This window comes from Argopecten irradians, chromosome 8 (genome assembly GCF_041381155.1).
Source record: "Argopecten irradians isolate NY chromosome 8, Ai_NY, whole genome shotgun sequence".
NCBI lineage: Eukaryota > Metazoa > Mollusca > Bivalvia > Pectinida > Pectinidae > Argopecten > Argopecten irradians.
This window is the reverse complement of record NC_091141.1, coordinates 16448873-16468091: the sequence shown is the minus strand read 5'-3', so window position 1 is coordinate 16468091 and position 19219 is coordinate 16448873. Positions and strand designations below refer to the sequence as shown.

Sequence of the window (19219 nt, the reverse complement as noted above, 5' to 3'; positions counted from 1 at the left end):
TACTCTGACGTTATATTCACCCCTGGAATATCTCATCGTAAAACTGAAGGCAGTTCAGGAGAAAAAAAACCTGACCAATCACCGACCTGCAGTGACTTCATTTGAAGATTGCAAAGAGAGCAACGCCACGCTTCAAAGCAATATACAGAAACCACAGTGTACTGTAATACAATTTCTTTGATGTACATCAAAGGATCAAATCACATATGTCTTCTGTTGCCTCAGGTTTTACTTGGAGATAATCCAGGGGTTGATATGATGTCAGTGATACTAACCCCTGGAGACGTTATATCCACCCCTGGAGTATCGTGGATTTCAATCTCTGTATCACCACTGTCTATAAGTGAAAACTCAAAAAAGAAATAAAATTACAAGTATAAATAAAACCATTATTTTATTCTCAATTGAATAAACAAAACATTTATACATTATGTAAGAAACATTTGTACATAACAACAATTTTAATTGCTTTCCTACGTACAAACTCAATAATATGATTGATCAACACAAAAATGAGATACCGAGATAAACAAAAATATTTATAATCTCAACATTTATAAGTACATTGTACATCATATTAACAAACAGTAAATTATGATTTACATGTACATAATGATGATATGAAGTGAAAGTGAATCAAATTGAATTCCATTGACTGACAAGTCCATTGTAAAACTTTCGTATACAATGTATAACACAGGAAATGGAAAAGCTACAGCTGATCCATCATTTTGTAGTAATTTCCGAGTGATTCTCAACACTAAAATGAAAATCAAACTTTTCTGAAAATTGGTATTTACTATTGTGTAGTGTAACAGAGTTATAAAAGTAGAGTATGTAATATAGTGAGACCAGTAGTACGAAACCTAAATAGCATTAAAAACACAGAAAAGCAATGAAAAATATGTTTTCCACAGGCCATTCTGTAGACTAGTTATTAATGTCTACACACACAAACTCAAATAATTATCTGATTACTTCGTGTGATTGATTGTAAAATTCAAAAACATGATACACGACTAAGAAATGAATGCCACTGTTATTATTCAAGTGAAACATTAATTTTTCAGTGATATACTAATAACAATCTATCATGTACTACATGAATATTTATATGTCTTTCTGCAATGACGCTGGATTCATCTTAACGAGTATTTCAAGCAGCTGTCTACTATGGTAATGTGATACATATCTATTATATTTGTAGCTGTCAATTGTTCTGTTATTTGTAATACAGAATTAAATGATGAAAGGTAACTTCATGAATTAATTACAATATGTACAATATGTATAGCACTATGATCACTTTTGTGTTGTTCCCTGTCCTTTTTAAAGAGACAATTCAGTGATGCTTATTTTCATAAATAACAACAATTTAAACAAAATACTTCTGAATCATAAAACTATTGTTCTACATCCCTTTTTACTTTACTCTAGTGGAACAAGTTCAGGTTCAAGCTACAAGACGTGCTACCATCTATATGTGTGTGGTGGAAAGAGAGCTATTTTTAGCATTGCATAAACAGATCACAGTGGAAATGTCAGTGCAGGGCTCAATGACACCACCTACTCCAATTAGAACTTGTTGTTTTCTGTTGCTTGCTCACTAGACAACAATGTCTGTTTACAACGTGTTACAGCAATGGAACTCATTTCAGCAATAAGACACAATTTTAAAGGAACAATTCAGTCTAAGAGAACATTTAAATTTTTACATATATCCAAAAAAAACCAGTTCTAATGGAAATTAGATCAGTCGGTTTTACTGTGATATGCCTGAAAAGCCCATGGTTGTAACATGTGTGTAGATGTTCAAACTCGCTCGCTGTCCGCCATTACACATTGTGGTCGAATTTCTTGTATACCGAACCCAGTCCCTTGCTCATAGAGTAATGCAACTGTTGTCTAGAACTGCTCAAATCGCTCTGACAGTAGTATGTTTACCATATTAGGTGGATTGTCTTGCCTTAAAATCATTTTATCATCTTCTCAGGTTTATTATGTAGTTTATTTATTTAACGTGCGTGACTTTGGCTGGGGTATGGGTACAGCGTCTATATGGTACCTGCTTAATCGTATTGATCAACGATTTGATATTTCAACGATATTAATTAAAATACTAAACAATGGCATGGAATTTGTCAATATTTATGTTATATGTTTCATAAGAAATGTAGAACAATACTTTTATGCCATATTTTGTTTCTTGGTTATGTAAAAGAATTAGCCTGAGTGAATTGTCCCTTTAACTAATATTTCTATTTTGTGAGTTTAAAGTCCTGTTAACAGCTAGGGTCATTTAAGGACATGCCAGGTTTATTGGTGGAGGAAAGCCGGAGTACCCGGAGAAAAAACACTGACCAGCAGTCAGTACCTGGCAACTGCTCCACATGGGATTTGAACACGCAACCCAGAGGGGGAGGGCTTGTGGTAATATGTCGGGACATCTTAACCACTCGGTGACTGCCGCCCTATTTAACTAATAAATAAAACAGGTTAACAGAACACCTGAGATATCACACTTTGGTCAATCAACCTGAGTAATATTAAAATGATTTAACTCTTTATATTACAGTTCCACTTCATCTTAAGTTTTCTTATAATCATATATCAACATCAAACCATAGCGCCCCACTACAGCCTCATAATTATGTCTGTACCCCTAAATTAAGCATGTCAGGTTTGCAGATTTTCTAAAACATTTACTGCATCTAATGAGACCATTATGCTTACTAGAAACAGATCATCAGAGGACTTATTTGTATTTGTCCTATTTCCTTTCATTTCTTGCAATTAAAGTTTGAAAAAGATGGGACAAGAAATACATTAATTTTAATACCAGCAATCATAACTGATGAAATAGCTATTTTGCCATTATACCTTGCCATATTTTTATATGATGTCCCAGTGACATGCTATTAAAACATGAACAATTGATCATGTTTATACAGTTTCAAATCACCTGAGGCAGAATAATTACATTTACATACATTATTGACAGTTCAATTATAAACAGTTAATCCCTCTGTTCAAAAGTTAGATCAAACAGGGTTTAGGGTCATGACCTTTTGGCCATTTTCCTGGCTTGCCAAGAATCAAATTTTGCATAAGCTGTAGACAGAAGTTCCTCCAAATGTCCCACCAGCTGAAAGATATTAAAGTCAGAGCATTCTTAAAAAGAATGAGTTTCATGTATACACCAATAGACCATCTACATTAAAGTCTTTTCTTAATTAGCTTAGAAACTTCAGAGAGAAATCAATCAAAGCGATGTGGATGGAATATAGTTCAGTTGGTCTCAACCATATTAACATACTAGTATTAAAGATTTGGTAGCCCTTCATCCCAATATGCTATTGTCATAATACTGTATATTAAAGGTCTTTAGACATATTGGTTACTGGACAGATATGTTTAAACATTCAACATTTATCACCGAAATGTAGGTCAAGATAATCATTGACACAAACTTTGAAGCCCCAATATCTAGCATGTTAATGGCCAAGTATTGTGAACCTGAATATTTTGTTGTTGACTTAAATTTATCTATTTATACAGTGGGTCAAGGCAATACATTTGCATGGACGTAATACTGTATACATTTTGTAGTTGTTTAATTTCACGATCTCCTCTTTATCTAATACTAATTTCCGGAATATGATCACACATTTGTCAATTTCTAACAGTTATAATCTATACAGGTTCTCCTACTTATTGTTCTTCCTATTTAATTCGCCTGTATTTAATTGAGTAATTCAACTTGACTGCGATAATTGAGAAATTTAATCCCTCACAAATAAATACAAGAATACAGTACATGATGTAGTCTCTATCATAGCTTTAAAGTTAAACACTTTTGTAACTACAGTCAAACCTCGATGATTCGAACTTCGATGAATCAAATTTCTCGCTGTATCGAACTTTTTGTCTGGTCCCGAATTTCTTCACTATATAACATTACTAACTAACCCATGTATGAATCGAAGTTTTATGAATCGAAGTTCTCGATGTATCGAACTTTTTTCATGGACCATTTGTTATAGAATCATAGGTAACTGACACTCGATGATTCGAATAAAAATTTACCTGTACAGATCAGGTGTTCGCCGATACCCCGCGGCATGCTGTCACACCTAGCTGTCTCGCGACGGCCCTTCGCCGGACAATAGGGATTATGACAGCTTGTGTTGCTTGCTTGATATCATCAAGATAATTAATATCACTAATCGGCCGATACCCGGTGCTTTGCTTTTACAAGCTGCGTTATTAAATCATTAGTACGGCAAAGGTACAGTTAGTCGTTTTTGGTGTTCGCCGCCGCCATAGGCAGCGGTTTCTAGAATTTACGGAACGGTAAATAGCGAGCCACATTATTAGTAACTCATACTCAAAACTGTTACATTGCACAACTTTGGCATAAATACTGGAGCAAATTGATCATTCTAAATCGAAGTATTTTGTAGGTGTTGTAGCGCTTTCGGTTCCTCCTTTTTAGTTTCGTTTTTACAACGTGTTTTCGTTTTTATATTCATTCCGTAATATTAACCATCGCTTAAATAGTCACCAAACGAACACTTGTACATGGGTTAGGCCTAGTACACGTAAGTCTTGTTTATAATATACGTATGTATTGCTAACGATAGCAATACATGTGATTAATTGCATACTTCGTTTTTATTTTGTTTTGCTTGTGGTAAATACAATGATTATAAAGTTTACGGAACGGAGACGACATGTACACAACTACCACAGTTGGTCATGGTAAAAAAAAATCGGTCTAATTTCAACCATGAATAATTCGAAGTCTCGATGTTTCGAAGTTTTTCTGACGGTCCCTTGAACTTCGATACATTAAAGTTAAACAGGTTTGTAACTAATTAATTCAACTTTTACATCCTAATATATAATAATACTCACATCTATTGTGTAGTGATGCTGTTTCAGAGATTCCTTCAATGGAAGCAGCTTGGTTACTTGAAATCTTTCTAGCGTTGATTTCATTCTACAAACCTGAAACATCAGATAAATCACTAATTTATTTTAAATCCTCCTATGACCAAAATATATATTGTCAATGATGACAAAAATAATGGATTGTCAAAATACACTCAAGATAAATACAACTGGAAGTAAACTGTCAAAAATAGTGCCAATTTAGCCTTTGAAAAAATGCTGTCAAATCTCAAACTGTTTTCTCATCAATTATCTCCCCTGCCACCATTCACCTATTTATTTAGTACACAAAATATTAAAACACTGAATACAGTTAGGTAGAGTATTAGAGAGGAGTCTAGCAGGATCCTACCCCTTTTTTAACAGTAGAGAATTCGAGAGGATTCAAGCAGGACCCTACCCCCTTTAACTGATTAACTACATCTGATTTTATCGTAAAGTTGTTCTGTTTAAAAATAAAGTTAGCAGATCACATTCACAAGAGAGATAACAAATTCTTTGGTCATTCATTCAACTTTTTCTGGATCAGTTAGAATTTGTAAATAAGATGACATGAAATAATGACCTTTTCTTCTAAGAATTTAGAGGAGGCAGGGAAGCAGGTCCAGAAATGCCTGAGAAGTTCCTGTAGTGCTGTGTATTGTTTCTTCAGCTCGTCCTGTATGTCTGTAGCTACCATATCTACAGGGAAACAAAGGTGATCAATGATCAGTGGGCAAATGTTGACTTTACAATACAATATACAATGCAAGTTGACAATTTATATTAAACAAGATATGTATATGGTTAAAAACATAGGATGCACTTAGTTCGTACTGAAATATGTGGATTCTATGCAGACCCCCAAGATCGTGATCATACAAAATTCCTCTCTAAACTATAATATTCACTCACAAGAACAACCACCTTAAATTATGGCTTGTTTTATGAATTTCTTAATTCTCATATATAGGATAAGCATTCATTCTAGAATCTTATTGTTAATCATACTTACTATGTAATTGTTGGTGACTAGTACCGTACATCAGAGAACCACCCGGGGAAAGTTCCCCCAATACACCTAGAGCAACAGATCCTCGGAGTACCTGGAAATATCCCTCAAAATATGTATCACTGAAAACAGTCACATATTCCTATTAATGTCAGAATAAACATTGATAGTTTAGCTTTAACATTGAGATGATTCTTTTTTAATAATATTATATGTAATAAGCCAACATAACAATATACAGCTTACCCCAAGTTTAAAAACTGTGACTAACCCTAAAAAAATATTTACTTTTTACTGTTGATGAACACAAAAATATTCCTAAAAATTATTCAAACAAATGCAATACCATATGTATGTATATCAATTTTATCACTTAAAAAAAGAGACTTACATTGGAGAGTTCTGGTGCCCAGTCAGACATTTCCTGTGACACTGAATGAGAGGCACTCACTGCATCATCGCTTGTCAAATACTTGGACGCCACCACAGGCCTTGGGCCATGAAGGTAGCCATCAGTTTTATGCAGTCTTAAATTCACATTCTTAGATTGTGTTTTACCTTCCAAATCTTCATATTCCAGTTTCTCCTTAATTCTAGCTCTTTTTGCGGAGGATGCTATAAATAAATCGGAGCTGCAACTAGCATCAGTATCACCGTTAGTAACTGTATGAGAAACTGCTCCATTGGTCCTTTTAGAGTTATTGTCACTTGTGCCACTTGTCTCAGCAGTGGTTTCCTGAGGCGTTTTGTTACGTTCACACGCCTTTAGTACCATAGTGGAGTGGTGGTTAAACCTGCGAATCATCGTTAGATTGGTCTGATTTGTGGTGAGTCGACGTTCATCGGACACTCCGCCAAAACCCTACATACAAACAAGATTTAATGGCATCAAATCCTTTACACTACATAGCCTGTATATGTCGCAATGGTTATATTTTTGCTATTTTGTAAGACATTAACATTTCTAGAAAAACTTTGATACGTTAAATAATAACAGATAACAGAGCTGATTAAACATACTCTTGAAACTAAATACCAAAATTCTGATTTATAAAAATAATCATTTTCTTCATTTCAAGTAAAAATTTTGAATGTTTTTTTTTTTGACACACAATAATGATTAATCAGTGTCATACGTCCATACATTTAATACATTTATTAAGGGACAATTTGACTATACAATAAATGAAGTTAGTTTTTGCTAAATTTGCGTATTAAGACACCATTCTCAATATTCAGTGGATTACTAACACTGTCATCATATCAACCCCTGGACTTCCTGGTATATCATAGCAAAACTGATGGCTATGTGAGCAAAAACAGTGGAGACAGGTAGTTTGGTCCTTTGATATGCTTCAAACTTGTAAAATGTTTGTAGGCCTGTGATTGGTCAGTGTTTTTCTCCTGAAATACCTTTAGTTTTACTATGACATATAGGTATTGATACTTTGACAGTGATAATAACCCATGGAATATCAAAAATGATTTAATACTTGTAATAAGGCCACAAACTGTATAGTGGAACTTGATTGATACAAACTTGGATAATTCTACAACCCGGCTTAATACGAAGTACTTTGACGGCCCCGGCGAATACCCTCTTTATCTTCGATTAAAAAACTAAGAAAATTCAAATACTGAAAACTCGAAGAACTCAGATAATATGGATGACAAAAATCATACATTAAATGTTCGTATAGCTCGAAATGAGATTCTTTGGGACAACAAAATATATTGTTACAACAATCATCAGCGATCATCAGTTGTAAAGCTGCAGTACCATGTGCATTACTCACATAAACATTATCCTGACTGAAATGGCGGCATGATACAAAACAGGTGCTCTCAGCCTTCTGTCCCTTGCATATTGTGATCACTCGAGCGGAACTAATCTCTAGCCACCTGGCACTGTATTACACTTACAAATGCAATCAGAACTTGAAGCCGTACATGATCACTGTTTTTATAGAGTGATGCTACAATTATTCAGGTGTGAACAATGTTAGTGCTCCGAACGTTTTACTCGGCAAAATAAACGTTACGCTGTTCACTAGCCACCATTTTCCGAGTTGTCATGCACAGAATTACTTTCTATTTCACTGCCTATGAACACATGTGTCTCAGTTACGCAAGTTATGTCCGTTATTTATATGTGAACGAAAAGTTTGTTGTGATTGCAGTTGATGAATCGATAATTTGGATATATTTCGGTTTTATTGTTTTAATTTTGCATCTAACATTACGATTTTGACATCTTTCTTGCTCACATCATTTTATGACATGGAACTAGTATATCTATATATACCAAGTAAAGAGATCATCCGTAGACTTGAGAACTTGCTTAATTTGAACACTTGGATAACTTGAAGTTTTATCTCCGTCCCTTCGAGTTTGTATTAACTAAGTTCCACTGCATAAATTTTGCTTGGGGTTTTGATGACTGGACATCATAATCTTCAAACCCTATTAATCACACTTACATCACCAGAATTTGAATCGGTCATTTTCAACATGTCCAAGAGAGGATCATTTACTTTTCTGGTCACCTCGTCTTTTATTTCTGAAAGTATTGAAATCATGCTTTAATTTAGTGAAACCTAGAATAAAACTGGAGTAAGTGAGTATAATAACCTTCCACATTTTGAGGTAAAATTTATTTATAGTTTTGATTACTGTATAAGGCAACACCAATTTGAAACCTACTTCTTCGAGATTTCCGCCCCTAAAATGGAAAAGTTAGAAAAAAAATAAGAATAAATTTACCACCCCTATTTCAGCCGCTTGGAAATCTGAAGAATAAAAGTCCAATTTTTCCCTTCCCGTTTCTAGTTTGTGTTTTAGACACGCAAAATCATTATCACTTGAGCGCTTGAACTGGTAGAATAACGAAAGTATAAGCGCAAAAGGGAACAAGATTAAGAAAAAAAATGGCGGGTGTTTATGTTGCAACTGTGAGAATTTTTGGCAGAGATGTTGTTATTCCCTGTACCGTAACAGAATGCCGGAGTGAATGGACGAATGGAAGATTTGTTCGATTCCATAAACACAAGTGACGAAACTGTGATCGATGAAGTAGATGTAAAATTACATGTGTCATAGATAATCCAATACTTAAAATTACAAACCAATTTTCTTTTCTGAACATTGGCATCACATTCAATGCTTTTTTTTTTTTTACTTCGTATCATGCCAACAGCAATACATGGAATATATTTCCTTCCAGCTTTAGAATGTTTCGCATTGATTTTTTGTTTACAAAGATGAAAGCAAGGTCACAAAAACTAAAATAAGAATTAACGCAATTGAAATTAATATGATGACATTGAATGCTTTTATAGTTTTGCATGTGATAAGTCTGTCAATACTCAAATAACTAGTCAGGATTATATCAACACTGTGATTTTTAATGTATAATATATTTACATTTGATTTTGTGTGACTCTAAAACATTCCAATTATTACATTTGCATACTTGAAATTTTTGTAGATTTACATTAAAAAAAGGATTATCATGTACGCAAATGCACACCTTTTGTTCAATTGGGTGTGGCAAAATTTTACAGGTTCCAAACATTGTAGATCAACAATATTTATGATACTCATACAGTGTTTTTAGTAGAGTTCCACGTGAGAAATAAAAACACTGCTGATTTATAGTATGAATATATTTGAATTTGTTAATTAATATTTTGTTTGTATTTTTAATGCCAAGACATGGCAGTAAGGTATTGTTGTTAATATATGTTGAATTTGATTTCATTATATAGGTTTTTTTACCTTGTTCTCTTTAAATCTTTGCACATGAACTTGTACATCATTGTTCAGATCAGACAACAATTTAGTATTTCAGATAAGTCAATAGTACTGAGGCCAATATCTTTTCGACTCTCAAAACATAAAATGCTACAATCTGCATGTATACAAAACACAAATATAATGGATTTGACCTTGTGGTTATGTTTGTATACATTATATTCTCAGTTTTGATACCGCTCGCCCCATTTTTTTTTTTTTTTTTTTTTTTGAAAATGAAAATTGAAAAAAAAAAAAAAAATCACCCTCTCACCCCACTTTTTTTCTCTCAAAATCCCGAAGAACTATTTAAATCAAAAATTGGTGTGGCCTAATTTACTTTTTGAATTATTTAATTTTGAGGTATATTACTATATATTGTGGTATATTTTATTACAGAGTATGAATTCAATCCTCTGCTTTAAATATCTAATACTTTATAGTTACCTCGGTCATCATTCTTGGCACAGTCTGAAAAGACATCCTTACTGCTGATTACAGTTCGGTCTCTATGGAAGTAGTGAGACTGGAAAAACCGGGTCCAGAATTCACTTTCTGACATCTCATGGGGTACATTCTCAGCATGTTTCTTTCTCACTACAATGTATGCCGTAATATTAAATATTGAAAAAAATATTGGGTGACACCTGAAGGAGTGTCGTGGATAAAATTAAGAGAATTGCAAAGGAGAGATAACTATTGGTGTTATTCTTAACAGGAACCAATTTCATTAGGTTCGTAAATAATTTACAAGTTTAAAATCATTTTATACAATGATGATACCCTAGCAGATACCATATAGGAGCAAATAAACAACCCTGTCCCTATAAGCAGTCCTACTACTTTTGAAGCCTCAAATTAAAAGTGGGCTCAAAATATGAGAACAATGTATGTTTCTTTACTTTATTTCTTTTGATTAACTGCTTACTTCCTGCAATAATTGTATGAAATACTAGTCGAAAGGTTCTATTAATCAATCCTTTATTTTTTTCAACTTTAAACGCTCTGGCCACTTATTGCTCCAAATGCTGTAATATAAATCTCCTTACCCATAGGATAGGTCCTAAATATAGATTCTATCACGTCTGCTGTGAGATTGTACTTGAGACCATTACAGCCGTCCGTCTGGGGTTTAATGTCCGCCTGGAAGAGTACAACATGGAGTTTCAAGTAAATATTCATTAAATAGAATTTTATAAACTCCTTCCTTATGATAACATGTAGAATATATTTTGATTTGATATGTACAATATAATTCCTAGAGGTAAAAAAAGAAGTGATGGGAAAATGTCCTTTTCTAAATTCAATAATTTCATTTTTTGTTTTCCATTCTAATATTAGTAGCCAGGCAATTTATGGATGTCCCAGGTTTAGAAAGTGGAGGAAAGCTTAAATACTCAGAGAAAACCCATCAACATACAGTCAGTAACTGCCAACTGCCCCACATGGGTTGTAAGCTTGCGACTCATGAGTGGAGGGCTAGTGGTAATGTGATTGGACACCTTAACTATTCGCCACAGAGGCCTGCAAGGAGGACTTACATCAGGAAAAAAAGAATACCCGTTTATGAGGAAGAAATAGAAAAGGTTTAAGGACTATTCCGAACTTGTTTTGTAAATAGTGCATGGGAAATATGAAATCAAACTTTAAAAGGGCAGCTTACCAAATAAGAAATAAAAGAAAACATTCTGTGAGTAAGCAAAAGACAGGACTTCCTTCAGGCTGAAAACTTTACAGTTATTGTAATAACAACCTACCAGAAATGCTGCCGACACTCCTACTGCCTGTTTGCTGCCTTCTTGCTTGCCTTTGTTTGAAAGTTGCTGAAAACAAAAGAAACAATGTACATGTTATATTTTAAAACATTACAGAACCTACAATGTTCGAATATAAGAACTTACACATCCAAGAAATTCCATAATCCCTCTGAACATATTAAATTATGGTAAACTCTATTTTTAATTGATTTCATAACTCCTTCTCTGCTGAATATGAGCTCCTCTGCTGTTACCATGTATTTCTATAATATACTTACATCAGCCCTTGATTCCCAGAACTCCTCTGTTTTTACCATATATTTCTATAATATACTTACATCAGCCCTTGATTCCCAGAACTCCTCTGTTTTTACCATATATTTCTATAATATACTTACATCAGCCCTAGATTCCCAGAACTCCTCTGCTGTTACCACTCCACTAACAACCAAGTCTTTATACAACTGAAACAATTCTGGACTTTCCTGCAGTAATCTGTGTTAAAACAATTTTAGAAAGATGATCATACATTCATGCAAATATTTATTAATTTTCACTAGTTGTTCTTGTAAGACTGAATGCACCGACTTCTAGTCCATATAAAAATGGGACAGAAGAGGATGGAATGGGACAGACACCTAGGTACTGGTAATAAATGTGCTATAATCCACCATGTCCCAGCCCCTATTTCATGGTGGGCACATAAAATGACATGTGATCATTAAGTAATTCTGATGTAAATATTATGTCTGATTTAGAAATGAATTAGGTACTCGTTTTTCCTCAGAAATAATTTGTTGTCGTATGAATGACGCTTTCAAATAATACAAGGATTATTCAAGATAAACAGACTCCCCCCCCCCAAATACTTTACAAATAGTTTATAATTATGAAATTTAACAACTATACATTAGTCCAAACACAATCTTACAGCGAAGTAAAAACACTGAAATCACTGTGTTATCGAAGGTTTGGCCATACACACCTGTTTTTCTCCTCTAGCTCACTGCTGATTTTGCTTCTGAACTTTGGCAGTAGCTGTTGTAGGAGTTCCTTAACACTGTCTCTATCTCTGACCCCAGCGTCTCGACCTTTCGAGTTGGTGAAGTGGAATGTCTTAGCACTGCCATCATGCATCACAACCTGAAGCTGAACTTTATCTTTGGAGTCAGGACTTATCTTTTGACCTTGAATATAAAATTGTAATGTATATCTATATATGTTGTTAAAGACATGAATGCAGAATAAAAATATATCGATTAATTCTTTGACTAGCCATTAAGTAATCCAAAGTTTCTGTACAGGGTGTTTAGATATTAAGTGATTATAACCCAAAGTTTCTGTACAGGGTGTTGTAACAAGGGTATTTTCCTTTGGTCTTAGTTTAAAATTCTAGAATCGAGGCTTCCTTATCTGAAGCTTTTGAAGCACAATTCCATTATATATTAAGATATTCTATGTGAGACATGGATCATACAATTCAATTCCCATAGCTAAAAATTCTTTCAATCATACATCAAATAAAACTCACTTTTGATGTCAGAGTACATGTGGCTGAGAGAGAAGCTACTCTTACTTTCCACCATCCAGCCCATCCTTTCTCCCATGAGGTATAGTACCCCATCTGTCTTTTTGTGTCTAACATGGTTCACAATCAACAGGACATCCTCCGAAGATCTGTTGCTAGACATGTCAACTTTTTATCTGAAAAGAAACAAAGTGATTTTGATCAGACAACAAAACTTCTATAAAACTGCATGCATAAAATCAGTTTATTTTCAAACAATCTATAATACATGTATATGTAACAGGGTGCAGGATTTACAATAAATTTAAAACCTGCCTTTGCCAAGGATCAAACTCGGGACCTCTGGATTACCAGTCTGACACTCAAACGATCAAGCTAAAGAGAATTTCTCTCCAGCCGAGCGTTATATTTGCAGGTATCTTGGAGTATCATTCTCGAGTCCCTGCCAGGGATCAAACTGTGGACCTCTGGATCACTAGTCTTACGCTCAATTAAAAAACCAATCGAGCTAAAGAGAAGATATCTCTAGTCCAGTGGTATTTTGCGGCTAGTATTCACCAGGGCTACATATACATGTAGATTGATTTTAAAACAGTATTACTAAGCTTAAAAGCTGACAGAGGTTGTTTTTCAAATTTTTGTTTTTCACCATTAAACCCTCAATGGTAACATTTTAACCAATGGAAACTGATCAATAATTAAGCCTAACCTTAAATAGGATCACACATGTCTGGAGTTGACTGTTATGTAATTCAGGATATAGGGTCTCAAATGACCAATTTTAACATAATACAACCAGAATATTAAGAATATTATCACTTGCACCAAAAGACCAATTTTTCTCTTTCCATCAAGTGGTCTTTCAGATTTGACTGTACAGTCTGATAAAGACCATTGTATGAATATAACATATCCAAAACAATGATGTGCCACAAATGATGCACAGCTCGGTGGGTTTCTCAATTTACATACTTTGAGAAAATGTTATTGGTATGTGAAGTTGTTTGAAAATATCCTTAAAAAAATACTGACATATACAAATATCCCTAACTGTAAATAGATATGTTGAAGACGTGTTATTCTGTTGTATGTGGTCATGTTATTGACCTGTTTGTATAGCGCCAATTTCATGTAATTTAATTTAAATAAATTGACAATACAAACACCACAACATTTATGTTGACAATGCGAAAAAAATATCAGATGAGGTCGATCCAGTGACTAATGAGAGATAACAAACTAAAGTCACAAGGGGAAAACTTAGTACTTTTAAACCAAATACACAAAGAAAATATCTTACTGAAGCATCACTCAAAAGACACATTCATTACACAGATACAATAGTCTTTCTGCAAGCACCAATCCACAGATCCATCAGAGCTTATCTCTCACACATGTTCCTTCTAAATATTGTAACCGGAAGTCGACTATCGTTTACGACATTCGATTTTCCGTAAAGTAGTCGCGAGCATGCGCATTGAACTTAGCAACATTGTAAGCAAAGGAAGCTACTCCTTTGCTCACGAAGGAATCGTTCCAACACCGATATTTCAGTATAATTTATGATTACCAAAAAGTGACACCAGCGACAAAAATCATGGAAGGTATGTATACCCTACATGAATTGTTATTTCGTGTTGTATGAGTTATTTATACGTCAATATCAAATGTAAACTGTAGCAGGTCAGGCGTGGTCACGGTTGAATGGACAGTAATAACAGCTTCAGCATGTTTCTGATAAATTGAAATTATCATTGGTGCATGCATATATGTTTTTGGTTTTTTAACACGCCCTAGTTAGGGTTAGTTCAAAAGCGATACACTCAAAATCACTCATGAACGTAATCCACTAATATAACATTAAAGAATCATCTGTCACAGTGTGTGTTCTCTGTTATATTATGATATGCTTTTGATGGACTTGGTTGCTACAATAATCATTAAGAATGCGACGTACATACAACCTCCTTCTCCCCCAACTCCTTGTAGACAGAACCACATCTTTATACTCCAGGGGTTACTATCATTGACGTTATATCCACACCTGCCACCTGGACTATCTCATAGCCTAACTAGTGTAACAAATTGAGAGAGTCCAAGAGAAAAAACTGACCAATTACAATACTGCAAAGATTTTCTTTGTAAATTACAGGGAGTGCGACACCCAACTTAGCGGTCAACCATATATATAGCGACCGTTATTTGGTTCTTAATTTTAATGTACATAATAGACAATCTGCCAGTTTTTTTCCTCTTCTGAATTGCCTTCAGTTTTACTATGAAAAGTATGACATAACGCTCGCAAACACATGACATCACAATCAATACCTACCCGCAAGGGCAGATAACTCTGTGAGCGCTATTCACGCCATTTCTCCGAAAAGTATGACATTACGCTCGCAAACACATGACATCACAATCAATACCTACCCGCCAGGGCAGATAACTCTGTAATATGCAAATTCGGAATTGGCTCAATTAGGTCTGATTAATAGCTATTCAATACCTAGTATAGTAATTCATGTCAGTTAGGAGATGTTGTTGTACAAGAAACTAGTTACACATATTGGAGAATTGATCATATTGTGATTTATTGAATTTTAGTGGAAACTAAAAAGCCCAAGGTGGGTTTCATGACCACCATGGACAGGGAACTGTTTCCAACAAAGATGCCAAAGAACAGATTTGGTAATGAAATAGCTCCATTGCGTGGAGCCCCTCACCGAGGACCAGGCTGCTATGAAAATGAAGATGTAAGTAAATACTGTTAAGTATAGGCTTGCTTGTTAGTATTAATTTTGTCTGTAATGTTGTGATTAGTGGAAATATGATGACATATGTTATATATTTATTACTATTGAAAAAAATGAATAAACAACAATGAATAAATAGCCATAAACCTTGAAATTACACAAAATTAGAATGTCAAAGCAACAAATCATTGATATTCATTATTGAAAGTTACTGTTTTTGTACATTTCATTTTCATTTTTAATATTTTACAGAAAACCAGTTTCATGTACAACATAGAGCATAAGATAAACAGCACAAAGGGATATACTCTTGGAGCAAGGACAGCTCCGAGGATTCCTTCAGGTTACCAGGTAAGGTAGAAATACATATTGGGTATTGTATACCCCTGTTATAGACGTTGTATGTATCAGGTTATATTATTCAGTAGATATATATATATATATATAAGGAGACATGTTGATTATAAGAAAGCTATATTTTTATCTATGTTTATTTTTAATAATAGTATATTGCATTTTCAGTAATTCTACTAGAAAATTTATATATACTGTCTAATTGATGAATGAACATTTAACTTTGACAAGGATGTAATATCAAATTATTTTCCTTTTCCAACAGTTTGAAACTCCTTGCCCCACTGAATATCAGACACAGTGTACAGAACCGAAGCAGTTTGTCGACGACAAAAAGCCATTCCTGGTTGGTGCGGACAGATTTCCTGTTTACAAGCGTGATATTGTAGATGTACTGCCTGGGTAAGTTAAATCAAATATCTAGATGGAACATTTCTTGCTGACAACAACTGTCTATTAGTTTGTCAAAATAATCAAACAGCATACATACCGGTATACCATATTCAACATAATAAACGCCCATGTTCAATTTCAATTGCCCTAGCAAAAGACCAAAACTATCAAAATTGTATAGGTTTGCAAAAATTTCGTCTCATTAAGCACCTTTGCATTTTTTTTCATTTTTTTAAACGCCTTGGGCACTTATTGGGTTGAATACAGTAAGTTAATTTTGGGGATGCTATAAATATAGATAAATTAAGTACAAATTGTTGCATTGATCGAGATCACATATATTTCTTATTTTTTCTGCGCAAACCTAAATCCTCCAAAGGTATGATTCCAACATCAGTACATTTGATAAAAGCAGTATTTATCTAAATATCATGTACTTGCAGAGCTGGAACGTATGAACACCAGATCCCGAGGAATCGTAAGGTACAGTGGCACCAGTCCTTTGGAGGAACGCCGATCATGCTACCTAGTATTACCATCAGGAGTACCATCGACCAGAACACAGAAAAGGTAACAGCCAGAAACATTGGAACCTATGTGAATAAGACATAATGTTTATGAGTAGGGTATGAAGACCTTAGTCCTAATTAGTGCGATATGCTTTGAGTATTTATTTAGTTATGCATACAACTGCCCTAAAGTCCATCCGTCTGTTAACAATTCTTGTTACCACTATTTCTCTGAAAGTACTACAGGGATCATTTTCAAATGATGTGTAGGTTCCCCTAGGGCTCTAGTTGTGCATATTGCATTTTGGAACTGATCGGTCACCATCTTGGATTTTGGTAATTGAAATTTGAAAAGCAGAGAAAAGTTCCCTCTATCATATGTCAGCCATAGATCATTTTTGGGTGGGCGCCAAGTTCCCTCTGGGATCTCTTGGTATACATGTCTAAATGTGTCTTCAGGAGTAAATAAGTTAATGTAATTTAAGATTCAAATTAACTGAAAAGGCTGTGTATGTTGATAATCAAGTGGCAGAATGCAAGCGTTTCATTCGGGTTTATGTGAAAGATTTTAGACTGGAAGTTTGGAACATATGTACATATGCTTAAATGTGTTATGATTCTTTTTCAGTTATACAGTACAAAAGAAGAAAAGAAATTCCACCGAAAATTGGCTTACCTCAAATTATACTGGGATAAAGGTCAATGATGTGTCATTAACAGTAAGGGAATAAATTTAGTAGATCATGGAACTTATCACTCTCACCGTACACTTTGTGTCAATGATGAAAAACAATTTCTGGTGAAAAAGCACCACCTACTTATCATGTTTGTTTCAAGTGTACAGATTTCGCTGGACACGGCTTTGATGGCCATGTGTAAAACACTGGAGTAATAGTTGGGCATTCAAAGTGAAGGACAATTTAATGATTTTTTTCTTTCTTTTCAAAAGTGATTTTATTGTGCCCAACCTCATTAGTGTTCTATTCACTCAGCCTTCGATAAATGTGTCTGGATTTCTTATGAATTGACGTCACAATTTATTCATATGATATGAGAATTATTTTGTTCCTATGTTAAAGCATATATTTGCCTGTGATAAATATTCTATTAATTTAGAGAAAATTATGTTGTCTTTCTCCGATCATGAAATTTTAACTGTATAATTTCATTTCTCTGATCATGAAATGTACATGTATAATAAAATTTCCGTTGATCGTGAAATGTTAACTGTACATAATATAGTTATACATTGTATTAATTTTCTCTATCATGAAATGTTAAATGTATAATTGTTTTCTGCTCTTAGAAATAGAAGTTATTGAAATATCATATTTTATCATTTGTTTTTGAAACTTTAATGTATTGTGTAATGTAATATTAAAGTTATTGTACATTACAGTAGGTTATTTTATCCGTCCAGCGTGTTTGTTTATAACCTGTGTCTGTTTAAAGGTTTATTTTGTTGAACTTTTAATGCAAATATGTTTTATATAAGAACACTTCATGTTTGTTAATCCTATAAAAATATGATATTGTGTAAAATAAAATGAATATCACATCATTGAGTATTTATTTAAATGTTGTAAAAGAAGGTGAGAAAATACTTTTGAGGGTCCCTGTGTACACTATGATGATGTATTAAGTGATCGTCATCACCATAATTCTCTCCTCGTATTAGTAAGAATGTATTCCACACAAGTAGCATTTCTGACTCTGATAATATAAATCAGATACAAACTTTTACAATTATAGATTTATATATTATGGTATTTGCATGCCTACAGATCGATCACTTCTTTGAAGCTTCTGAGCAGAACCAAGTTGATCAAAACATAATGTTGTGGTTATTTGATGACAGAAACATCAAAACTTTGCAAATTATGGAGAGTAATGATTAAAATAATCTTTAATCAGCTTGTCTGGTGTATATAGTCCTGTTAAAGTACTGCAGTAAACAAGTGATTTTTTGGCATAGTGGCAAACAAAACATTATCGCTATCGCGGGGCTAATAACTTGTTTGTCACCCAATTATTGGTACATTGACTATTGGAAGAATATAATAGAAGAAATAAACTAAATGCTTAAAGATTTTCAAATGTGTGCTATGAAATTGTATACCAAGAATGGTTCTGAATCAATATAATTGGTCATTTTCTAATATATGCGACCTTGAATGAAGGTTAAGGTC

General features: G+C 33.9%; 2 protein-coding genes across 2 annotated transcripts; one reads left to right on the top strand and one right to left on the bottom strand.

The window, feature by feature from the left end:
• Positions 1-227: 227 nt before the first annotated feature.
• Positions 228-14514, bottom strand: LOC138329502 (general transcription factor IIH subunit 1-like). The gene is made up of 13 exons (XM_069276537.1): positions 14322-14514; positions 13025-13197; positions 12479-12680; positions 11892-11988; positions 11494-11559; positions 10786-10879; positions 10184-10333; positions 8425-8504; positions 6336-6806; positions 5948-6038; positions 5519-5634; positions 4918-5010; positions 228-3145 (listed from the first exon to the last, which is right to left on the bottom strand). Exons 2-13 carry the CDS (start codon positions 13182-13184, stop codon positions 3059-3061), a joined length of 1707 nt encoding a protein of 568 aa, XP_069132638.1. The 5' UTR covers positions 13185-13197; positions 14322-14514; the 3' UTR covers positions 228-3058.
• Positions 14485-18615, top strand: LOC138329504 (ciliary microtubule-associated protein 3-like). Its single transcript, XM_069276539.1, has 6 exons — positions 14485-14625; positions 15626-15774; positions 16027-16125; positions 16394-16530; positions 16965-17091; positions 17659-18615. Exons 1-6 carry the CDS (start codon positions 14619-14621, stop codon positions 17734-17736), a joined length of 597 nt encoding a protein of 198 aa, XP_069132640.1. The 5' UTR covers positions 14485-14618; the 3' UTR covers positions 17737-18615.
• The last annotated feature ends 604 nt before the right edge of the window (positions 18616-19219 follow it).